The 22,966-nt window shown below is 50.9% G+C and overlaps 10 protein-coding genes across 10 annotated transcripts; 4 read left to right on the top strand and 6 right to left on the bottom strand.

Moving 5' to 3' along the window:
- Positions 1-220: 220 nt before the first annotated feature.
- Positions 221-1,382, bottom strand: alkB (oxidoreductase, 2OG-Fe(II) oxygenase family; the record flags this gene model as incomplete). Its single annotated transcript, XM_057282812.1, has 2 exons — positions 221-1,014; positions 1,085-1,382. The coding sequence occupies 2 exons, from the start codon at positions 1,380-1,382 to the stop codon at positions 221-223; spliced, it is 1,092 nt and encodes a 363-aa protein (XP_057133695.1).
- A 362-nt stretch (positions 1,383-1,744) lies between these two features.
- nimX (cyclin-dependent serine/threonine-protein kinase CDC28) lies at positions 1,745-2,903 on the top strand (the record flags this gene model as incomplete). The annotated part of the gene is made up of 4 exons (XM_057282811.1): positions 1,745-1,793; positions 1,856-2,364; positions 2,425-2,588; positions 2,645-2,903. The coding sequence occupies 4 exons, from the start codon at positions 1,745-1,747 to the stop codon at positions 2,901-2,903; spliced, it is 981 nt and encodes a 326-aa protein (XP_057133694.1).
- An 854-nt stretch (positions 2,904-3,757) lies between these two features.
- N7471_010091 (uncharacterized protein) lies at positions 3,758-6,531 on the top strand (the record flags this gene model as incomplete). The annotated part of the gene is made up of 6 exons (XM_057282810.1): positions 3,758-4,189; positions 4,254-4,440; positions 4,497-5,022; positions 5,080-5,185; positions 5,235-5,426; positions 5,479-6,531. 6 exons carry the CDS (start codon positions 3,758-3,760, stop codon positions 6,529-6,531), a joined length of 2,496 nt encoding a protein of 831 aa, XP_057133693.1.
- A 261-nt stretch (positions 6,532-6,792) lies between these two features.
- N7471_010090 (uncharacterized protein) lies at positions 6,793-8,513 on the top strand (the record flags this gene model as incomplete). Its single annotated transcript, XM_057282809.1, has 2 exons — positions 6,793-7,070; positions 7,163-8,513. The coding sequence occupies 2 exons, from the start codon at positions 6,793-6,795 to the stop codon at positions 8,511-8,513; spliced, it is 1,629 nt and encodes a 542-aa protein (XP_057133692.1).
- Positions 8,514-8,765: 252 nt separating this feature from the next.
- N7471_010089 (transcription factor domain-containing protein) lies at positions 8,766-12,014 on the bottom strand (the record flags this gene model as incomplete). The annotated part of the gene is made up of 8 exons (XM_057282808.1): positions 8,766-9,690; positions 9,746-9,901; positions 9,950-10,174; positions 10,231-10,363; positions 10,423-10,631; positions 10,684-11,676; positions 11,774-11,856; positions 11,928-12,014. The coding sequence occupies 8 exons, from the start codon at positions 12,012-12,014 to the stop codon at positions 8,766-8,768; spliced, it is 2,811 nt and encodes a 936-aa protein (XP_057133691.1).
- A 392-nt stretch (positions 12,015-12,406) lies between these two features.
- On the bottom strand, positions 12,407-13,596 carry N7471_010088 (lactoylglutathione lyase GLO1; the record flags this gene model as incomplete). The annotated part of the gene is made up of 4 exons (XM_057282807.1): positions 12,407-12,582; positions 12,635-13,381; positions 13,443-13,490; positions 13,542-13,596. 4 exons carry the CDS (start codon positions 13,594-13,596, stop codon positions 12,407-12,409), a joined length of 1,026 nt encoding a protein of 341 aa, XP_057133690.1.
- Positions 13,597-14,753: 1,157 nt separating this feature from the next.
- Positions 14,754-15,910, top strand: N7471_010087 (uncharacterized protein; the record flags this gene model as incomplete). Its single annotated transcript, XM_057282806.1, has 2 exons — positions 14,754-15,229; positions 15,286-15,910. The coding sequence occupies 2 exons, from the start codon at positions 14,754-14,756 to the stop codon at positions 15,908-15,910; spliced, it is 1,101 nt and encodes a 366-aa protein (XP_057133689.1).
- A 399-nt stretch (positions 15,911-16,309) lies between these two features.
- On the bottom strand, positions 16,310-18,004 carry N7471_010086 (PH domain protein; the record flags this gene model as incomplete). The annotated part of the gene is made up of 3 exons (XM_057282805.1): positions 16,310-17,638; positions 17,695-17,820; positions 17,885-18,004. The coding sequence occupies 3 exons, from the start codon at positions 18,002-18,004 to the stop codon at positions 16,310-16,312; spliced, it is 1,575 nt and encodes a 524-aa protein (XP_057133688.1).
- Positions 18,005-18,090: 86 nt separating this feature from the next.
- On the bottom strand, positions 18,091-18,408 carry N7471_010085 (uncharacterized protein; the record flags this gene model as incomplete). Its single annotated transcript, XM_057282804.1, has 3 exons — positions 18,091-18,210; positions 18,263-18,338; positions 18,368-18,408. 3 exons carry the CDS (start codon positions 18,406-18,408, stop codon positions 18,091-18,093), a joined length of 237 nt encoding a protein of 78 aa, XP_057133687.1.
- A 452-nt stretch (positions 18,409-18,860) lies between these two features.
- N7471_010084 (arrestin family protein) lies at positions 18,861-21,583 on the bottom strand. Its single transcript, XM_057282803.1, has 5 exons — positions 21,412-21,583; positions 21,213-21,356; positions 20,837-21,155; positions 20,353-20,778; positions 18,861-20,296 (listed from the first exon to the last, which is right to left on the bottom strand). Exons 1-5 carry the CDS (start codon positions 21,471-21,473, stop codon positions 19,421-19,423), a joined length of 1,827 nt encoding a protein of 608 aa, XP_057133686.1. The 5' UTR covers positions 21,474-21,583; the 3' UTR covers positions 18,861-19,420.
- Between the last annotated feature and the right edge of the window lie 1,383 nt (positions 21,584-22,966).

Below are 22,966 nucleotides of genomic sequence, written 5' to 3'. Positions count from 1 at the left end.
GGGGGGTGGCTGCTTGTTATCTCCACCGGGGTGGACATCGCGGAAATGTAATCCGCACGCCGTACTCTCCAACAAAAAGACGAAATGCCTTACTGCGGAATTTGACCAAGCTCATTGGAACAGCACAGCTGTCTCTGTGCTTGAATAGGCCACGATAGAATGTTGTCCACGTTCGGACCAAGGAAAGAATCTGAGGACGTTACATGTGGATTTCCCATTTTCAAACGTGATCACTGATCTGCTCCTCTTCGGAAGCCTGAGTGGTCGTCATTTGTCGAACGTTCAGGTTGATCCGTTTGCTAGACATCCAACCCTTCCACATCTCGTACGGACCAGGCGGCATTCCCGGGCCAGACTCTCCAGATGATGGCCAGTCGGCCAGCCATTTCGGGCAGGTCGAGGGCAGAATCTTCGGGACTCCGTGCCAGGCGAACCGCGATTTACCGTTCATATAGACAGTATCGCCTGAGCGAAGCCGAATGATCTCGCAACCATTTCCATCGTCATGGCTAGCCAAGAACAATCCATCACATCCAAAACTAACACTGATCAAACCTACGTCACACTCCTCACTCACGTCCCGGTGCACGCTCAGTGTATCTCCGGCGGAATAGAAATTCAAAATGGCAGCCTGGGCGGATGTTGCTGGGAAGGCCGCACGTAGCACCTTTGCAATATCCGGCGGGAACTCTGGCGGGGTTCCAGATGGGTATACTTTGGCGGTCCAGTCGTACTGTCCACCTAATGTCACCCATCGCAGCTTTTTCTCTAAGAGCTGTTGAACCGTCAAGGGCTTGTGCACCTGAGGATCCTTGGGCTGGAAAGCGCGAGTGGGATCGTCTGCGAAGAACGACTTGGGCATGCGAGTGTCTTCTGATTCTTCGGGGTATGTGACATCGTAGTGCAGGTGTAGGTTTGTCTGATGCTCGGGGTTGGGTAAGTCTCGGTGCAATAGGCGAGAGAGCAGTTCGATCTGCATAGTAGGAGGGAACAAGGCGGGAATCATCAGGAGACCTGTCAGGAGGTCAGGCATGGCTCTTTGTCCTGCTGGGTCAGTTCCAAATTGAGGCGATACAATGCTAACCGGAAATCGATTTATGAGCGTATACTGGAATATCCTCAGTCAGAGGAGCATCCTCTTCTGTTGTAGCATGGCTTCCACGAATAAAATCATCAAATGCCAATCGCAAATCCTGGCTGGACATATACTGCGTGATCGTCACTCCGTCGGGCAGTAGTTGGTCGGGATCGATCCGTTGTAGGTCGAGGATCCCCGGATCATTGTCAACTTCAGACAAGGCAATTTTAGAATATTTCTTGTAGCAAAGTCTCACTGGATCAGGAGGGCGATCATAAGCACTCAGACCCTTAATTTGGGCCATTGTGAAGAGATGAAGTCAGAGAGAAAGTCAAGCTAGGAAAGAAAAGGTACGCGCTTCACCGCCCTATGATGGCGCGGGGGTTGTTTGTTTTGTGTCTTTCTCTCCCCACCAATTGAAATACTGTCTTTCGTCAATCACTTCGTCAACAAATTACTTTTTTAGATCTCCAGGTGGAATTTGGAGAGCGTGCTGCTCCAGCTGTTCTCACATATCAACATCCTCGGATGTAAGTAGTGACTATCTCCTCTCCTTGCTTCCCCTACAAATTCTTCTTGGCAACATCCTCAATTCTGTGTCAAATCCTTATTCTAGCCTTTTTTGCTTTGAAATTGCTAATCTCATTAGCAGCAGAAAAAGATCGGATGTCGGGCACCATGGATAACTATCAGAAAATTGAGAAAATTGGCGAAGGTATGTACTTTCGACGCGACTATTCTTACCTACAGCCCAACTCACGCGTCGATGCTCTGTAGGCACTTACGGTGTGGTCTACAAGGCCCGTGAACTCAATCACCCCAACCGTATCGTTGCCCTTAAGAAGATTCGCCTCGAAGCCGAAGATGAGGGCGTCCCCAGCACTGCAATCCGCGAGATCTCCCTCCTTAAGGAGATGCAGGACCCCAACATTGTCCAGCTGCTGAACATTGTTCACGCCGATGGCCACAAGCTGTACCTTGTCTTCGAATTCCTCGATCTCGACCTTAAGAAATACATGGAGGCTTTGCCTGTCAGCGACGGTGGACGAGGGAAGCCTTTGCCCGATGGATTCAAGGCGGGTACAACCCTGGGCCTGGGCGATGCAATTGTCAAGAAATTCATGGCCCAGCTTGTTGAGGGCATCCGATACTGCCATAGCCACCGAATTTTGCACCGTGACTTGAAGCCCCAGAACTTGTTGATTAACCGTGAAGGCAACCTGAAGTTGGCCGATTTCGGTCTTGCCAGAGCGTTCGGTGTTCCCCTTCGCACTTACACTCACGAGGTATGCATTGGATTTCCAATTCCATTGATAGAATTCTTCGTTTACTGACATAATCTACAGGTTGTCACATTGTGGTACCGTTCTCCAGAGATTCTGCTGGGTGGACGTCAGTACTCCACGGGTGTTGATATGTGGTCGGTGGGCGCTATTTTCGCAGAGATGTGTACACGCAAGCCTCTGTTCCCCGGTGACTCTGAAATTGACGAGATCTTCAAGATCTTCCGGTAAGTGTAGTTATGTTCTGTTCTGTGCTGTGTTCAACCGTATTAACAAATTGCAGCATCCTTGGTACGCCTGGTGAAGACATCTGGCCCGGTGTGACCTCGTTCCCTGACTATAAAGCCACATTCCCCAAGTGGAAGCGCCCTGATGGTGAGATCGTTCCCGGACTGGAGGAAGCTGGATGTCAGCTCTTGGAGTCTCTGCTCGAGTTTGACCCTGCACACCGACTATCGGCCAAGCAGGCATGCCTCCACCCGTACTTCCGTAACGGCACCGCATTCTACTCCGGACGTGGTCCAAGTAACGGCTTACACTAGTTTGACGATTGCACACATTTTCTGTGTAATCTTGTTCCCTGTGGGGAATGGTTTCAGTGCATGTTTTCTTTCTCCTCTTTCGGCGTTCAATGGGGAGTGATATGGAGGGCGGGCTTACTGGATACAAAGTGCTTTAGTCTTGAATAACAGGCGTACATACCCTTTCTACCCTGTAATCAGATATGAAAAATGATGTGACGGTACCATTATATTCAGCTTTTTCAGCCTCAGGTTAATAGGGATCATGAACTACTAGCAGGTCAAGAGTCATCCCGTGTCAGCTGAACTTCGCCCCACAGAACTGTGGGCTGAGACACGCTGAGCATCTCATCCGAGTTTAGTTTCTTCATTCCTTGCTTTCTCACTTTCTCAACTTACTCGAGATCGTCTAAATACGACTCGGAATTCATGCTTATTCGTTTCGTGGCCGTTATAGGAAGGGGGCTGAGACGCGAGGTGGGGGCCGAAAGCACCCTGTGTTGTCAGATTCGCTCATTCGCCCGCCTAGGCCAATGCACCTGCAGCCTTACGACGAACGCTTTTATGGAGAGGCCCAAGCCCAGCGAATCAATACGAGGGAATGAAGGCTGAGGCTATGTTCGCGGCCCGGAGTGACCGTGTGAGGGGGAGATTGGGGAATGTCTTCCCAACTCTTATTAGAAGAGCAAACCCCGTCTTTCTATTTTCATCAGTGATCGCCATTTTGGAGTGATTGGTGCGATATAAGAATATAAGAGAAATAGCCGCCCAAAGATCCCCGCCGCTGTGCTTCTCCCTGAAAAAAAAAAGAGACCTCAACCAACCTCTACCAACCTCAACCTAGCAAAGAATACCAACCTAGAGACCCCCAAACCATGGAGTTCGACGACGAGATGGGCTATGCCGTAGCAGGACCAGGCTCCTCGCGCTCAAACAGCCGACCGCCCCGCCCACGCTGTCAAGCACCCCAGGAATCCGTCAAGCAGTTCTGGGAACAATTCAACACCAAGCACCCGGGCAAAGTATACACGGTGCTACCGGACAATCCGTATGCACGGACGCGGGCTAAGCATGTGCCCAGCGGCCGTATTCAGGGCCACGAGGCTGTCAAATCGTACGAACAAGCGCGCCAGGAATGTCAAAAATCTGTCGACCGTATTGTCAAGGAGTGCGAGCGTGTGAATCAGAAATACTCAGACCCGCACTTCGATATCGAGCTAGACCTGAAGTCTGGTCGGAGACACTATCTCGATGGATTGGATAAACCGAATACGGAGATGAGACCGCGGGGAGTGAAGAGAGTGACTGTTAGTTCGAAAGCGATATGCCATGGGGCGATTGGATTGTGGGTTGCTAATGATTCTCATGTAGGAAATTTTCGAGAATCCGCAGTTCTTTGTTAATGGGCCTACCGCGTCAGATGTGCGCCAGGGATATGATGGGGACTGCTGGCTCATGGCCGCGCTTTGTACTATGGGCAACAAGGAGGAGCTGATACGGAAGATTTGTGTTGCTCGCAATGAAGAGGTCGGGATTTATGGGTTTGTTTTCCATCGAGGTAAGCGTGTGCTTGGAGTCTGATCAACATGGAATCATGCTGATTTCAATACTCAGACGGCGAGTGGCAGCAGTGCATTGTGGATGACAAGCTATATCTCCGCGCTGCTGACTATGATGAGTCTGTGGAAGAGCGACCCCTCTGGGACGACATAACTCGGACTGATACGGAGGAAGAATACCGGCGAGTCTGGCAGACAGGCTCGCGGGCCCTGTACTTCGCACAGTGCGTCGATGACAATGAGATCTGGCTACCCCTTCTTGAGAAAGCCTTCGCAAAGGCCCACGGAGACTATTCCGCGATCGAGGGTGGATTTGTTGGTGAAGCTATCGAGGATCTCACCGGAGGCGTCACATCTGAGGTCTTATCCAGCAACATCCTGAACAAGGACCGCTTCTGGACCGAGGAACTTATGAAGGTCAATAAGGAATTCCTGTTTGGTTGCGGGACGGGCCTGTTTTCAAACTGGCTAGATCCGAAGTACCGGGGTCCACCAAGGGATCGAAAAGGTATCTCGGAGGGCCACTCCTATTCCATCATGGAAGCCCGGGAGATTGATGGACATCGGCTACTGCGACTGAGGTATGTGCATGGATGTGCTAATCGAAGATAAATGAATGAAAAGCTCACGTCGTCTAGGAACCCATGGGGTCGCAAAGAATGGCACGGTGCCTGGGGTGATGGATCCAAAGAATGGACACCGGAGTGGATGAAAACTCTTGGTCATAAATTTGGCAACGATGGTGTACGTATTCACCCATTGCGCTTTCACTAAATATGCTAACCTGGCCCAGTTCTTCTGGATCTCTTATAAAGACCTCCTCAGGAAATACCAACACTTCGACCGGACTCGCCTTTTTGGACTTGAATGGACCATTACCCAGCAATGGACTACCTTGAATGTTCCCTGGTCCGCTGATTACCACAGCACTAAATTCATGATGGATGTGACTAGGAGTGGTCCGGTAGTCATTGTCCTATCCCAGGTTCGTTTTGCGCCATTTCCTCCTGCTCTTGTACAGTGGCTGACAGGTTCAGCTTGATACCCGTTATTTCAAAGGACTAGCCGGCGAGTACAGTTTCGTCCTCAAGTTCCGCTTGCAGAAGCAGGGAGAACAAGATTATCTCGTGCGCAGTCATAGCAGCCATTTCATGGGCCGATCTGTTAACGCCGAGATTAACCTTGACCCGGGTCGCTATCATGTCCTGATGAAAATCACAGCCTTCCGCCACGAAGACGTAGACTCTACCGAGGAAATCGTCCGCCAGGTTGCCTCCACGAGAAGAGAGAAACTGGTGCAAGTCGGCCTTTCATACGACCTTGCACACGCAAAGGGACTAGTGGGCGAGACAGACCAAGAAAAGCAGGAGCAGCAGCGTTTCAAGGCAGCCGAGCGAAGAAAGCTTCGCGACGAGATTAAGAAAAAGATGCAGAAGGACTGGATCCGCAACCAGAAGCTAAATGCCAGACAAGGGCGCATGGAAGCAAGGCACGGGAGCTGCACCCCCAGCGGCAGCTCCTACGATCCTAACCCCGAACGTGATTCTGTTCCCGGCCAAATTCTGGCCGAGCAACCAGTAGAAGAGTCTCCCATCGACGCTGCAAGCTTCTCAAGCGAAAGCAGGGACCGCCGTGTCAACGGTTCCGTCCCGATCATCCATGTCAACGGCGGCCAGGGCCTGCACGCAAGACACGCAAGCAGTGGCTGGCGACGTGGAGCCGACTCTCCACGTCCTAGTCTAGACGTTCGTTTTGCTACAGAGGCCCTGGACCCGGCTGACCTTGAGTTACTAGAAGGGTTCGAATTTGACAGTGATCTCGATATGCCTCCTGACGAGGCGGATGTGAAGAATCGCCCTCCATCGATGGACCATAATGTTCCTCCTGTTGATCCGTGGAATGCTGTCTGTGTTGTTGGCCTGCGGGTGTACTCCAAGGATCCGACGTTGACTTTACAGGTTGTGCGTCCTGTGCCTGAGGATGACACTGAAGCTCCTCTGGACCGGGACGACCCTGCGGCGTCGGCGACTACCTCTCAGCGAGATCCTTATTCGTGGAGGGACTCTTGGAGCAGTCAGCTGCCTATTTAGTGCACGACTCATACGGCATTTTTGTTTTATTCAAATTGTAGAGCGATAAAAATTTGACATTCATGCATGATTAGAGCGTAGTACTTGGCTGTTGGGTTGAAGAATGATGCAGAGAATAAAATGCTATAACACTCCAGACTATAATGAACTTTATCAAGATGAGACATATCAGTCTTGAGCAAGAATCATTGCCATTCGGGTGTTCTATGTTCTATTATTGAGATCCTTTTCCAATATATCATTTTGACAGCCCACATATTGATGGCCAGATTACTCAGGCATCAACTATTTTCGGATAGCAAGGCCAACAACCCGATCCTTGACAAGTTTTATCAAACATCAAGTGTATGCTCTAATAGTGCTATGCGAAATATTATCTGCTCGTCCCGCGGCATAGCCCTTTTACTGCGTCGCAGCAGAGGAGCTACCCGCATTTCTGTCGCGTGTTTCCAAAGCTCGCGATATTCGACCGTCTCATCCGATTGCACAGATGAGACAATTTCCCTTCCTATTGGAAACAATGGGGCTATCTCTCTCATGTAATAGATCACTTTTCCAATGAACCCTAGTCATACATGCTAACTGCATCCCCAGAATTACGCGACCGAGCGCGTTGAGCCGGTCTCACCAGGGGGCTATCTCCAGAGGGCCCAGATGTAATCCTCTACCTTCCGCCTGGACCTTTGTTTCAGGGAAATGACACGAACGCACCTCAAAAACATGAAAACTTTGAAGTTGATCACCAAAGGACTGGCGATATCAGCACCTTGGCCTCTGCAGCAGGTTCACCCCAGCATGTCCTAGCATCTACTGCATCTGCATTGGTAGTTACAGTCAACTACCGGCTCGGGGAGATCCAAACACATATTCCCCCATCTTCAGATAAAAGCTCTATTTCACAAGAGCCAATTGAAGCCCCGGACCAAACCCTGGGATCAAGCAACCCCCAACTCACCTCTTACAAATACCCAACCCCAGTCCACGACACACTGGCCGGATTCGACTGGATCAAAACCCACCTCCAACCATCCCAGCTAGCCATCTTCGGCACACACGTCGGAGGCTCTCTAGCTCTCATGCTAGCTCTGACAGAAGCGCAATCCATCCAAGCTGTCGCCGCCATAGACCCCGTTTGCGACTGGCCCGGCTTGGACGAGTACTGCACGCGCGAGAGCAGTATCACAACCCCCAAAACAGGACCAGGTGGTAGTGAGAATACCATTCCACGCTCAACAAAAACATCCAAACACAAGCGCCAACCACGAAAAAAGACCCCAGCACCGCCAGACCTAGTCCCCCTCCTCCAAGCCCGCTCAAGATTCTTCTCAACCCCAGAGCGCTGCTTCGACTCCTTCGCCTCGCCAATCCTGTTCCTTCGCTCCGCAGGCCGGGACGTGCCGCGCACATTCCCGCAGTATCTTACGGGACCGGAGTATCCCGTCCCCGTGCTGAAGGAGACGCGGAGCACGACAGCCGCGGAGCAACACGCAGCATCGGACGGGTCGAGCTGGGATGTGTATCCGGATATGGATTCCGACGACGTCGATGGTATTGGTACTACTGTTACCCGGCGTCGGAAGGCACTTTCGCGCTGGCCGCCGTATGGTCTGGATTATGGGCTTAGTGGGGATACGTGGTCTGGGCCTGGAGATGGGATTGGGCGGTTGGAGATGGCTTTGCCTTGGGTCCGGGTGTTCTCGAGAGAGGATGGTGTTAATTTAGGTTCGGATTCTCTCTCTTCGTCTGCGATCGAGATGAAGCAGAAGCCTAGAGAGGGGGGTCATGGGTCTACGGTTCTTGCTAGACAGGCTGATGAGATGGTCTCTGCTATGCGGCGGGCTTGCTTTTGGGGGAGGGAGAAGGGAGTTGGGGAGCGGAGGGTTACTTTATCTCAGGTCCAGGGTACTGGTAATAATGCAGGAGAGGAAGTGGGTGACTGGTTTAAGGACTTCTTCGAAGGAACAATGGAGGATATAGATTAAAATGTATTGCAATGAATATAAGAAAGAATTCAGAAAGCTCCCTGTTGTGAAATGTGGAAATAATGGTACATTTATGTGAACGCCTTCCACTACCTGGTGTGGTGTATATCATTTGATCATAGGATGTTCACTCTATCTCATCCAGGTAGCTCAAATTTGACAGACTCGATGGATTGTGTACTCTCTACAATGCTGTCGGTAATTCAAAGAAACAAAGCAAAGAACAATGTGAATAGTCACCCAACTATGATTTCATGGCGGCATTGAGGTCCTCGTATAGTTTTCCGAAGCCCACCATCCATCAATGTCCCCGATGTCTGAGGAGAGCATGCTGGGGTCCTCGGGGAAGGGAGGAGAAGGAATCTGGCCCAAGCCATTTAGTGCGTTGCCATTTTGAGTCTCGGACAAAAGACGCATGTCTGAGTTGGGGATCCAGTCTAGATCACCTAGCTGGGAATCGGGAACTGGAACGGGGAAGGGCGCTTGTTGTTGATAAGAGCTTTCCTGGTGATATTGTTGATGAGGAGGCATGGTTTGCTGAGAGAGGCGGGAGTGTTGGTTGGTCGTCACAGGTGCTGTTGACTGCATATTGGGAGGTACCCCTGAAACAGATAAACGAGATTTCTTCCGCGAACCATCTATTCCCTGAGAGTTGGCAGCACGGATATGCTGCATTGACGGCTTCTGTGAGCCCTGCGACGCCAAGTTAGCACTGCTGTTTTGGCGTTTCGTCGCGGAGCCGGGTCGGCGCATGTTTGCTTGCCAACGTCGTTGGAGGGTAACAAGGTAGTCGCGGGTGCGCTTGGCATTGTCGAATGATTGGCCCAGTTCATCAAGAGCGCGGAAGCACAGATTGAGATATGCTACCATTTCCGTGCTCCGGGGGTGTGTCGGGCTGTCACCCTGTTTTCCCGGACTCATTGGGGAGCTCGATACTGTTACGAAAAGAAGCATGAGCGCTGCACTGAAGATTATCGCTACCACTTGGTTGTTCATGCGGCGGAAGGTGTAGTGCTTCTCGAAGAGTTGGAGTAGTCGTGCGATGGCGGTGGCTGACTCCACGCACATGCGCCGTGCGTGGTGATACCCGGGCCCTTGACGAGGGCTACGGGGCTGAATATAGCTTTTCGAGAGCCATGGGCGGTGGAAGAAAATGATGATCTGGTGGTATTGCATGCTGCAAGAGATTGTTAGTATGATCCCGGGTGGCTATTGTACTGGAATAAACTTACTGGAGCATCATCAAATGAGGCAATATTGGCGATGTATCATCATTCAGATCAATCTGAAGGCTAGAAGGAAGATTTGCTTTCCAGGCGAACAAATCTTCCGTCACTTGATAGCAGATTCTTTGCAAGTCGTGCCGAGAGATGTCGGAACATCCATACCTAAAAGCATGTTAGCATTGTACTCAATAACATGCAAAAGACACATACAAAATATGACCAACTGGGGAGATCATCTCCCATAGAACAACAAATTGCCTGCATATTAGCTCCATGGGATTCCTCAGGCCGTTCTGAGATAGCACATGAGCAGCTTGATGGCCGTATGGATGCCAGTTTTCTTCCCTTTCAGGACAAAGAGCAGAGCCAGGTTTTGGAACACCTATGTCTCCAGCGTTCATGCGGAATGGGCGACCCAAGTAGAAGCCCCAGAAACTAGTTACATGTAAAGTTAGAGATATGCATAGTATAAAAAAGGTGCGAAAACTCACTGATCTGCGACATAGCTTCCCCAAAAAGTGGCACGGCGTACATCAGCCTCGAACTGGGTGATTTCGCCCTTGTTGACGTACGCCGTCATATCTAAGTGTAAACCAAGATCGAAAGCAAGCCGCATAGACATTCCTATAGATTAATTAGGCAATGAGCGTTTATAGTTTCCCATCTCCAAGATATATACTTACCGCTATACAGCCAACCTCGAGCATCGCGATTTGATGCGCCTTCGTGGGAGCTCATAATGACGAGGGCCTGAACAGTAGCAACACAAGGAGAATCGAGTTCAATTTCGAGAAGGGCCTTAGCACGGTCTGCGAAGAATTCAGAGAGAGACTTGGGGAAAGTGATGAAAGTGGGGTGATAGCGCGCCTCAAAGGCACTCCCGATCGCACACCTGCAACAAGTCAGTAAATCTTTTAAGAACCGGAAAATGAGGGTGAACTCACATTGCGTTAGTTAAAACCTCCGAATAGAATGGAGTATCATCCAATTCGTTGCGCCATTTAGTTCGCGCCGTCATGAACATCTCTTTGTCGACAATGTATGTACTGGGGTTTTGCCAGGTGAAGTATAGCTCCACAAGATGATCCTCCAGGGCTTGATCAACAGGTTGACCAACCCGGAGGTGATTCAGAATATCCTGACCATCGTGGCGCACAGTCCGCGCGTCTGGTCGCTGCCGCTGCTGTGTCGCAGACACGTCCACCAAATTGAGGTTGGACGTAGCACCGTAGAATCGCAGATGCCCATCACCCGCAATTTTCAAAGTGCCAATTCGGTGCGACAATTGCTCAATAACGTCATTTTCAGCCTCGTCCTCTTCGCCGCTGTCCGAGTCATTTTCTCCGTCATAGGGTAGCTGGCCTAGCAAAACCCCCGGCAGTTGGGCCATGTCCATGCCAAGCTGGTAGCTGTCCGGGCTCAATTCGGTGTTGACGGGCATTCTAGGCATTGCAGGGGCCCTCGGCCCTCCGTTGAGATTGGCGTAAATCGTGTCCAGACTTTCAGCTGTTGGCAAAGTGAAGCCCCAATGCACAAAGTTTTGATTGTCGGAAGCGCCTGGTACCATTCCAAAGGGATTCCAGCCCTCAGGTGACGGGCCTTTTCCACTAGACGCAGTATCTTGCGCTGGGGATGCCCCAGAAGCAACCAAATTGGTACTCGGGGATTGTCCCTTGGGATTTACAGTAGGCGGATCTTGGGAGGGAGATTTGCTCGAGCCCCCCGAGGCTGTTGGCTCAACCGATGGTCGCTTTTCATCGGCCACTGCTGAGACTTGAGGGAATCCACGCGGGATCTGGAGGGTATCTAAAACCCTGTTCATGCCAGCCTCATCCTCTGGATTCATTGGCGGTGGCTCCAGCCCCTGCTCCTGGATGAAATGACAAAGTTGGTCAATTCGGGCAGAGAACAGCTCCGTTGATGCTCGAAGAGACACTCTAGTTCATATTAGCCTTTGAACATTAAGTGGTGTATGCATATAAAAGCTGCTTCGTCACTTGGACACTTCTGAACAGTGAATAAGGCCGTACTTACTTGCGCTTGTCATCTCCATGTTGGTATTTGCATTCTTTCCCCTTGCGCTGACAATTCTGGCAGTGCGGAGTAGCTCCATCACACTGGTAGCAAGTAACACATTAGATAATTTGAAGCCATTTAAGCTTTTTGCCTCCAAGCTCAGAGCACATACCCTGATTTTGCTCTCCCGACATGGCACACAGGCGGTGGTGACATGTTTACGGGGTGCCTTTTTCGTTTTCTCTGGATCAGGCGACATCGTTTATAAACTTGAGAGCACGTCCTCGACGATTCTTCCAGATGCTGAAGCCTGGGGTTGTGGCTCGAGTGGTGTGTGGCGATGAATCCCCGCAAATAAGACGAAATGGGCGAGATCACATTAATTCATCCGGCGTCAAGGGCCGAGATTCTCGAAATTCTCATTGTCAAACCATTGCCTAGGTGAAAAAGGGAGATTTATAAATCGCGAAAGGGTTGTCTTCCTCCGAGATCAAAATGTTCTGGGGGCGGGGGAGGGTCCACCCACCACAGCTGGCCTATGAAATGGTGGGGGGAAATAAGCAAAGCCTTGGTCCACGGGTCAAGTGACTGCATTTTCAAATTCGGACATTGTATATACATGTATTGGGGCTTGTACAGTATTTCTATGTACTACCAGTCTCCAGTGCGCTTGATTCCCTGGTTCTGCACCACCTCAATCCAATATCCATCGGGATCCAGAATAAATGCGATGTTGTGCATCCGCCCGTCAGTCAGGCGCTTCTTAAAGTTCACCTTCAGAGACTCGAAACGGTCGCACGCAGCCGGGAGGTCGTCAACAGAGATACCTAATTCAAATTAGCAACCGAAAAAATGATTAGAAGTCGTGTAATCACTTACAGATATGACCGAAACCCTGGGGCTCAGTGTTGCCGTTGTGGTAGACAGGGCCCTCCTGCTTCTCAGTGCCATAGTTCCAGGTCAACTCTAGCAGACCTTCCCACTCTGCCACTCCATTCTTGCTGCCCTCCTTAATTTCTGGGTTGGACGCAGGATACCCCAGGAAATACAAGTTGAACTTGTTCTCTGGGTTCTCAATGGTGCGGACCAAAGTCATGCCCATGGATTCCTGGTAGAACTTCAGGCTGGCTTCGGCATCCTTCACGCGCAGCATGGTGTGATTCAGTCGGTAGCTACCCGGGTCGGTGGTGGTGCTGAGATCCTCATCGGCGCGACGAATGATCTCAACCCAGTATCCGTCGGGATCCTTGGCGAAGGCGATGTGTCGCATACGGCCTTCGGTCAATTTTTTCTGGAAGGGGTAGCCAGCATCTTCAATGCGCTTGCAGGCGGCTTCAATATTGTCAACCGAGATGGCAATGTGACCGAAGCCCCGGTGCGGCTCTGTGTTTCCGTTCACCACGCTGTAGCTGGGGTCGTTCTCAGTGCCGTAGTTGTGAGTCAATTCCAGAACGGCATTGCGATCGGTCCAGTGACGGTTACCCTGGAGAGAGGCGGGGCCATCATACGCCAGGAAGTAGTTGCAGAACTTCCATTCGGGCATGTCAATCGTGTTGACCAAGTTCAGACCAAGGAACTTGTAAAAATCCACCGATCGCTGCGGATCTTTGACCCGGATCATCGTGTCTATAATGTCCTCATTGTGTTAGTGGTTGTGTCGAAAGAGATTGAAGTATGGTCCACGAACGGTTGAGCTTATAGGTGGAGGTATCGGAAGCCATGGTTGCTAGGGATCCTGCTAACTTGTCAATAATCGGACCATCATCTGAATATGAATTGAGCCTACTGATTGGTACAAAGAATCTTTGTTTGAGGACCCCAGGGAAAAGACGAGCGAACATTGGGGGAAGAGGGTGGAGGGGTAAAACCTCAAGAGCTTTTTGTCAGCCGTGAGGAGAGTGTGGGGCACATGACGTTGTACAATAACTAGTTATAGCTCTTATAACGTATAGAATTAGGAGTATATTGTAATGAACTGAGATCAATTAGATTCTATAAGTTAGTCTATCGCTCTTAATACTTCTAGGCTGCGCCTACATAGTAGTATGTATGGTTAATCTGAAACAGAACTACAATGAACCCATATATATAGGTTGAAATAAACATTTGATGATATAGGTAATATAGGTAAGGATGGAATATTCTGGAATATAGGAACGTTGAAATTGCCTGATTTCGAATTAGACAATAATATTACACATAGGATACACTATTAGGTACATATGTATGCAGCTGTATAACTAACTACCTCGGGGTGTTAAAACGTCATGCGGGAACTCCACATCAACGGGATGTTGATCTCCAATTCCTCTTCTCCTCCCAACTCAACCTCCGAAGTCCAAAACCCCCCAAACCCCCCGAATCCCTCGAATCCCTCGAATCCCTCGATTTTCCCGGTTTACCCATTTCGCATAGACCAGGTTCGTGGAAATCCTCTTGCATGATCCTCCAAACTCTCTCCCCCGCTCGCGGTTGATCCCTTTCCTACCATTGGCCTCCATTCTCGCACCGGCTTCGTGTCGCATCCCGTCTCTTTTCTTTAATTTTCGACTTTCCTATACTGCCGCGCTTAGCTCTCGGTTTTCACATATCCTCCCCCTCTTCTTCTCCCAATCAAGTCTCTGCTCATGTGCACGCTTCGTCCATATTTACCCGATCGGGATGCTCGTGCTCCCATTGCGGAGCCGCCTCACACACCTCATGACACCTGCTGGTCGTACCGGGCCTCATAAAGCTCTGCTTCCCTGGCTTCTTCCTGTGTACTACCGGACGCGATTGGAACTATCGTGACTTTCCATTTGGACCAGAGGCCCGGATGCGCATTGAGCTCAACGGTTCCGAAACGCTGCGTGTTCCCCTCATTCCCCGTCACCTACCTGGCCAAGCCCGTGCTATGAGAACATTACCTGCTTCCCTCGTGCCCTCTGTTCATTGATTTTACCCTTTTTGTGGGGAATAAACAAACGCCACGTAATCGCTGCGTGCCGAATCTGTATCCATGGGTGTGAAGATGGCTGAATGCGAACCTCCTCCAGTTCCCGACTTCTCTGATTCAATATCCGATTGCTCCTCGACAACTCTATCCATACCTATCTCCCAGCCTCCCCTCGAACCGACTTTCCTGCCTTACTGGGCCCGTAACGAGACAAAGTGTGCCCAAAACTTATTGGACTACTCTGACGAGCCAATCGAATACGATCACGACGACGAGGACTATCGCGACAACTGCTTCTTTTTCCCGGAAGACTGCTCGTGGACACCACCAATAGATTGCATTGCAGAGGCAGATTGTGTATCACTGCAGGAGGAACCCGAGATCCAGGTGGAGGAATACACGCCTTCGATAGGCCAGGACACCGATATCAACACCAACACCATGATTCCCGGTCTTCCCGATATCAAGATGTTGGACGCGGAGGCGCTAAGCGACCTCTTGGAAGACAACCTGTCCCCGCCGGAGATCACAACGATCATGTATGCCAGCTGCACTTCCATCGCAAGATCCACCTAATGACCGCATCTCTTTATAGTGTCTTCGCAACAAATGGCGCCGTCTTCGCCTACGGCTCCTCCCTCTCCTCGCGCCAATTGCGCAACCTCAGCGCTACCTACGGTGCCGCTTACACATGCTACGCCAAGACAGCCTCAAGTGGCAACCTGACGGGCGTCAACCCAGCCAGCCATCCCTCATCCTACGTGACTGCCAAGTCGATGTCACTAGGTGACGTAGGCTCGATCGTCTTCGAACTTGACGACTCCGTCGCCGTGGTAACCCGGATCGCAGATAAAGTCCTCGTGGCCGCCGTCGGCCCATCCACACTAGACGCACCGGAGCCAAACGGCGGCACCAACGCCGACTCTCTCGCAGCTGATAACGGCATCTTTGATGCTGGTAATGGAACTTCTACGCCTGAGGGCTCACAGGGTGATATCTCGCGCACACTGGCTGCCGTGGTTGCGTCTCCGAACCCGCCTCACAATGGTCACCAAGACCCGCAGTTTGAGATCGACCGCAGCGCCGACCTTGCGCGTTTGGCTAGCTTGAACCTCTCCGCCTCGCCTGCTGTCTTGCTTGCGTTGGAATCTAAATGCGCCGCGCTAGGACGCTTCCTCGGTGAGAAGCTGGATGATCTGGAGAGTCCTGAGGATTTCTGATATTGGGAAAAGATTTTCAAAATGTATGCAGCAATTTATGCTGGGATTACCTAGCTAGCCAATGCCCGTGTGTGTATCTCCAGCATAGGCTATGATATGATTTGACGACATAACTCCACCCGCTTTGTGTATTTGATAGTCCAAGGATCTTCGATCCAATTAGCGTTGATATCTGACTCTTGCATTTTTAATGTGAAAAGAAATTCATTAAGAGGTATATATCCAGTTGACCAAGGCATGCTTCGCTCTCCGGATGGATGAATGAACGCTACACCCTAATCAACGGATGAGATGCACATGCGCTATTCAAGTATGTGCGTGGGTAATGCAAGTCCAGAGAACCAAAAGAGCTCAAAAAATATATGCCTAAACGAGAACGACGAAAAAAAACCCATCATCTCACGACTTCTCTGACTTCTCCACAGCGGAGCCACCGGGCGAGGTGTGGAAGTGGCTAGCCGTGCTGGCTGTGCGGCTGATTCCCACAGTCGGGGTAGCAGCAGCAGGGGAAGCAGCAACGGGGGTAGCAGCAGTAGCCTGAGAAGCCTGGGTCTTCTCCATCTCCTTCTCGGCGTAGGTGGGCGGCGGCGGCTGGTTCTGGCCGGACACGCTGCGGGAGGGGCTAGCAGAGCCAGCAGGCGAGATAGCGGCGGGTGACATCGCCGTGGGAGAAGCGAGCGTCGGCACCGCAGCAGCAGCAGCAACCAGCGCCGGACCGCGGGTAGCATCCTTGATAACGGACCACCACTTCTCCGCGTCATTGGGGGTGTGGGCCTTGAAGCTGAGCTCGGTGTTTGTGTGGAAAGCATTACCGATTTTGCCGCTGGAAACGTCCTTGCCCTTCACGTTGAACTTTACGCCGTCAATGGCGCCGACGACGCAGTCCGGTAGGTACAGCGAGAGCTCGGGGGAGGGGTCGCGGCGGAAGTCGTCGTTGTCCTTGAACTCGTGCAGATAGTGGGCCGGCGTGACGACGTAGTATCCCGTGCTGTAGCCCTTGATCAGGGCGCGCGAGCGACGCTCGAGAGAGCCCTCGATCAGCGGCTGTGTGGAGCGGTGCTCCATATTCGGGAAGGTGATGCTGGAGAAGGAGCGTGGGGGCGAGTCTGGGTTGACCAGGGCTGCGTCGTTGCGCACGCAGAAGTTGATCCATTCGAAGTCTGGTGGGATACGCTGCGCGGTGCCGAGGATGTCGGCGTACATGGCTCGCTGGCGCTCGAGTTGTCCGCCCATGTGCAAGTGGAATTGCTCCAGGGTGCCTTGCACGGTCTGCAGGACGTGTGCTTCGAACTGCTGGAAGGAGTTCTGAACGGCGAGGATATCTTGGCGGTGGTTGTTCTCCTCGTTCACTTGGTTGTTAAGGCGGTGGTTGATACCGCGCTTGAGGAGGTAGGGGTCGTTCTGCTGCTCGATCTTGCCGGAGGCGGCGGCGTCAAAAGTAGCGGAGTTCTGGCCTAGGAGCTCGATGTGCTTCTGGGTCAGGCCGCGCGCCTTTTCGACGGCCTTGGCTCCCTTCGTGGCACCGGCGCTCAGCTCCTTGGACTTGTTCTTGATCTCTTTGTGGAGACGCTCGAGGGTGGGGAGCACGGCCATCTTCAGGTTCTTTTCGCCTTCCAGGTACATGGTAACCATGCCCTGGGTGTTGTTGCGGATATTCTCAAACATACCAGCCACGCCGCCTGCGCTGGAACTGAAGTGGTGGCCCTCCTTGAGCGGTTCGTTCACGGACTGTTCCCATTCTTTGTCAGTCCCAGTTACACCAGCTCATAGGAGTGAACACTGACCTTCAAGATCTTCTCGTAATCCTTGGACTGGGACTTCTGCACTTTGGCTGTAGCAGAGAAGTAATCCTCGAGATATCCGCACATATGCTTCCAGGCTCGGAGACGCTCAAGCAGGAGATTGGTAGTCTAAAAACAAGCAAACTGTCAGTCCAAGCTACTCCTTTTCTTCGAGGACATCACGGATACATACCTCACTGCTATCAGTGTCGGGGATAGCCTCATCGTCACTCATGGAAGTACGACGAGTGAGGGTGCTGTTCACGGTACCAGACCGCTGAGGCAGCTTCACATCCACGGGGCTCGTCGACATGGTAGCGGAGAAACGGCGGGGTAAGGTAGATCGGTGAGTCCGGGATCCAATTCAAGGGTATCGACAATTCACAATCGATGTCGAAGCTATCCTATCCGTGCCAAATCCGGGGCTAAAGAGGGATGGTGTGGCTCAAATGAATAATTGGGGGGATGTTTGCATCGGTGGCTGTGTACGGCCAAGGTCGATGGTGGGGGAGCGCTAGTCTATGGCTGGACTAGTTAGCAGAGATCCATAATTGAGGATGAGCAGACATACAAGAGTGAATAGACCAACAGTTTGCCAGGATGTGGGATATTCGAAGGTTATCTTTAGGTAAAAATAATAAGAGGCCCTGGGAGAGTGTGTTCTTAACCGATCGACAAAATGCCAATGAGGTCACTTTGCCCCTCGCTCTCGCTCATCGGGCTGTTGTGGCTTTTGTATCCACCCAATCCATACCTTAGGTACCTAGGAATTCAGGTTACTTCCAACCTTATTATCCCAAGTTGAATGTAAATATAACAGTCAGTACCTCGGCTCTGCACTATGCTCGAGGCCGCAAGTTGTGTTTGCTATCAAAGGCTCCGCAACTATAGGCTTCTACTCTAATCAGACCTACCTACTAGAGCCCAGGAAGAACATAAATAGTACACAGAGCAATGGTAACCGAAAATGGCCAAAGCCATGTGCCATGGTATACCCTCCACAATGTTGCATCTATTCCAAGGTTGAAAACGAACAATGCCATTTGACGCCGGAAGAAGCGGAGTCCAACCTTGGAACGCCATCTGGGCAGGGGCCCGGGCCAGGCAGATTCTTTGATTACCTAATAAGATCGACAGTTAGTTTCCTAATCGGGCCATGATATCATCAATGAAGATGTCAAATCTGTTGAGCATTGCAGAGTTTGGTCAAATCGACAAAAAATAATTAAGTACATGCGTCAAAGGCTCATATGCGTAGCTCCTGCTGATGGGCATATTTCAATGTCATGCAGCTCGTTCATATCGGATTCCATTCGTGAGGTAAAAAAAAAGCAAAAGGAAAATCAAACACCCGTAACCATCTATGAAAATATTCCTGCCCGTCTATAATCGAACGCCAGAGGAAAGAAAGATGATTGAAGGAAAGGCAAAGAGAAATAAGAAGAGGTGGGAAGTTGCCGCTGGTGGACGGTAGAAAAATTCAGAACGATGCTGCGTGAGAAGTTCCAGATTGCCTGAGAGTGAGGCCCGAAAAGGGTAGTTAATGCTGGAGTCGGGCCATGATGGTTCGTGGAAAAAGACATGAGAGGGAAAAAGTGCCGAAGAAGGGTTAAGAGGTAGGGCGGTTCGCGAAGGGGTCTCAGTGTCCAGCACCGGTACCGAAGGAGAACTTTTTGGTGAAAATTGAAGGCGGGGGATCATGCGTGGATCGAAGGATCATGACCACATCTCATACTCTGGCGCGAGCTTGCACAAGTCTAAGTCTGCGTTCCTCATCGTCAGCATTGGTGCCGCGAGAATTGAAGTAGCCGGAACGATTCTGCACCTCTAGGGGAGTTGCAGCTCCGCTTGCACGGCCGCTGCGGATATGAGCCTGCTGGGGGGACTGCGGGACTGATAGCGTGGGAAGGCTGCTAGCGATCACGGCGTTGTAATCGGGGAGACCGGAGTCACGTGGACGCACGGCGCAGCGCACTGCAGTCGAATAGCTAGGAACACGGCTGAGAGTCTCCACCTCGTCGTACTGGGGATGGAAGGGAGTTGCCATGCCAGAGGTAATGACTTCGGGCTCCACTTCGTCGGATGGCCGACGGGAGAGTTCTGGACTGCCATGGCTGTGTGAGTTTGATCCGGAAGCCGGTCCGAAGTAGTCATTAGGAACACCCAATTGGCGATGAATGGGGTGCGCGTCTGTTGGGGATTGAGATCCATGCAGCCCCTCGCCAGGAGTGACTGTACCAGTGTTGATGGGATGGTGGAGCGGACTTGCGTTAAGGTTTATGAGACGATGATGCAGTGCCGAAGCTGAGATATCGGTGTTGGTCAGGGCGTTCATAGAGGCGAGGTTCTCAGAAGATATGTTGCGACTGAGAGGAGTGAATGGCGTGCCCGGACCACTGCCGGGGCCTGGCGTGCGATAGCCGCTGGGATCCAGCTCGCTATACAGCTGATCGAAGGTGTGCTCACCATAAAGGGGAGGCGCCTGGTGTGCGAACTCATCGACGGCAATCCGAGTAGATTGAGGGGTTTGCCCAAGAAGGTTGTTGTTGTCATCGATGGCAAGGTGTGGTGAGATGAAGATCGAAACTGGAAGCGTAGCGCGGAGCTGCATTGAGATGTTAGCCTGACAAAGAAAAGGTCCGTGGTCCTTCTATTACTCACCTCACTGATGTGGCCGTCGGGGTTGTGCAGCTGAATACGGAACTTCAACTTGTGGCGGACTTTGATCCCCTTGGTGTCCGTATCCTGCAGACAGCGGGTCAATGTCTGCGGCATGTCTAAGATACGAGTGCATTGGTATCCCTCCGCCGTTTCGTCGATGATCTCAACGTTGTCCTCGTCCAACTCATGCTCGTCGGTCAAGATCGTCCTTGTGATCTTGTATGTGTTGCGAATCGAATCGGGGTCTTCCGGATTGAGGGTAAGGTCGTGGCTTTCGATCAACTGTGACGTAATTTGACCGATCCGAAGACCCTTGAGAAGGGGAATCAATTTGAAATCGACGTGGATGGCGGTTCCGAAGACGATGGCTTTGGTCGGAGTACTGATGGAGTATTCAATCTTGTTGGGCCAGATGTTGTCCACAGACTGGGAGATTTGTCAGTAAAAATGCATGAGGTCAGTTAGGCCGATAACCACCACTTACCATTGCATGTGATAGTTCCAGAGCACTGGGATCCAGAGTTCGTATGATCCTGAGCGGTTTGCGCGCAACAATGTCCTTGACGTACTTGCGGCCAATCTCGGCCTTGAAGCGGTACATCACCCATGTCTCGGCAAGACCTTCCACACTCTCGGGCATGGAGCCCTCAAGCACCACATCAAAGGGGTACTCGTAGTTGCCCGCAGGGAGGATCTCGGTTTTTCCTTTGCCCGGGTCCCGGAATCTCCAAGTTTTCTCGTAGAACACACGTTCACGCCATGACTTACGGCCACCGGCGGCTGCACTGGAGGGAAGGTGCCAGCTGTACAAAGGACTTGTTAGTGGTGTTGATTCGGAATTGGGGAAATGCGACACATACCAAACTCGTGACATGCCTGTAAGCTGGAGTCGGAGGTGTTTAATGGTGAGCGGCTCGGACAAACAGAGGACCAGAGTGCCCCGCAGATGCGCACTGGCGGCCTCATGTTCACCGCCGCGGAACACGATATACTCATCATTCAACCTGGATGAAGTCAGATATGCAGTTCACACATGAGCTGCAGGTCTCCCCCACTCACCTAATGTCGAAGTACTTGGCGCTGCTGGCGCTCCCGCCGCCACTAAAGAAGCTGAGAGCCATTTGGAATTTGGCCGCAGCAATGGGAGATGTCAACGAAGTTGGGGAATAAAAATATGAAGAGGAAAGAAAAGAGTCAAGAGTAAAGAGCACTGAGATCAAGTCTGGTAAGTGTACCGGTATTTTTTCCGTTTTTTCTCTATCGCTGATCTACCGGAACATGGCCAGATACGCAAGGCTGGTCCGACTCATGGGTCCCCAGTGGAGTGCCGTTTTCGGCGATTTTTATTTCTTTTTCTTTTTTTCTTTTTTTCGTTTTTCTTTTTATTATTTTTTAATCTGTGGCGAGATGCGAAATGACTAATCTCAAATAGAAATCGGTTCACGGGTGAGAAGTAAGGCTGGCTTGGCGTATATTGAATAGAAAATATAAGAATAGGAGAATAGGAGAAACAGTCGGATTTTAAAGGATTTGAGAGATTTGTTAAGAACCTTAGGACCATCTTAGCCGGTTAATCACATCAAAATGAGTGCCTGGCCTTTTACGTCAGCGCTATCATATGAATGTCAGACATCTACATACTATACTCCCTACGGAGTACATAGAACGGAGTTCAAATAACTAGTTACATACTGTTTGTCACTAGTTATTTAGTCTCTTTATTATCAAATGCAAGCCATTCTATATCCAGAATAATTTGAATAATATAACATGCCTGAATGAAATCATTCATCAACTCACCTCGGCCTCTAGGGTCGATTTAGCCATTTTATCCATCACGCCATGTGATGTTGTACGGAGTAGGTTACATGCCTCGGGATCACCCTTCCCGCATGGTTTTTAAGATCTCTGATGCACGACGTCAACGTACATATGCTGGAGTTACACGACATGAAGTGATATTTTATACTTCCGAACTTGATCGTCAACTTAAACTCCACTTTGATGATAAACAGGAGATCTGTACTCCGTACCAAGGCTAAGCCTCCATACGTACAACATAGGTGTGCATTCAACCAGTCGCGGCACATGTAGTGCTCGATATCTACCAGGCTCTGGATCGCGCCACTCAAATGAAACAGATGCCTTGGGCTTGGACCTTCATTTTTGACCCTTCACCCAACTAGCGCCCGTTCACGCTAAGAGTTGGAACTCCGATACTCCGTCATTGCTCAGCTACACTGACAAATGCAGTTCCAAATGGGCCCATGTCTTCCTGCATGTGTCGTGCCTGAATATCCCAAATGCACATCGATGCATGAAATCTCCTTTGACTTTGACCTGGCAAGCTTGGCCTATCTTAATCCTACCGGGAACATTCGGAAATATCCGTGATCTAACCGCCTACAGTAACTCAACACTTACATCACTAGAGTCCCTGATGAGCATTGCGGTAAGAGCGGGAACCACCTATGATACCCACCTAGCTGTCAATGCCCGTGGCGTTGTGATAGGTTCAAAGCGGGTCAGAGATATTGTGAGGGATTTCAGCCAACCCTGGAAGGGTGAAACCAAACATAGATAAGGTCCCGGGCAAACAACTCACAAACTGTTG

Source organism: Penicillium samsonianum (assembly GCF_028829775.1).
Source record: "Penicillium samsonianum strain IBT 33392 chromosome Unknown utg000005l_segment0_segment0, whole genome shotgun sequence".
NCBI classification, from domain to species: Eukaryota; Fungi; Ascomycota; class Eurotiomycetes; order Eurotiales; family Aspergillaceae; genus Penicillium; species Penicillium samsonianum.
Note: the sequence above shows the minus strand (reverse complement) of the source record. Positions and strands in the feature narration are given on the sequence as shown.

Bases quoted from the DNA above. Each gene is read 5' to 3' on its own strand.
- N7471_010084 (XM_057282803.1), bottom strand. From the start codon at position 21,473: ATGGCTCTCAGCTTCTTTAGTGGCGGCGGGAGCGCCAGCAGCGCCAAG. The intron at 20,779-20,836 runs GTAAGTGGTGGT...CAAATCTCCCAG, and splicing joins TGGAACTATCACATGCAATG to TCTGTGGACAACATCTGGCC. The intron at 20,297-20,352 runs GTGAGTAATAGA...ATCTCAATGCAG, and splicing joins CCGACGGCCACATCAGTGAG to CTCCGCGCTACGCTTCCAGT.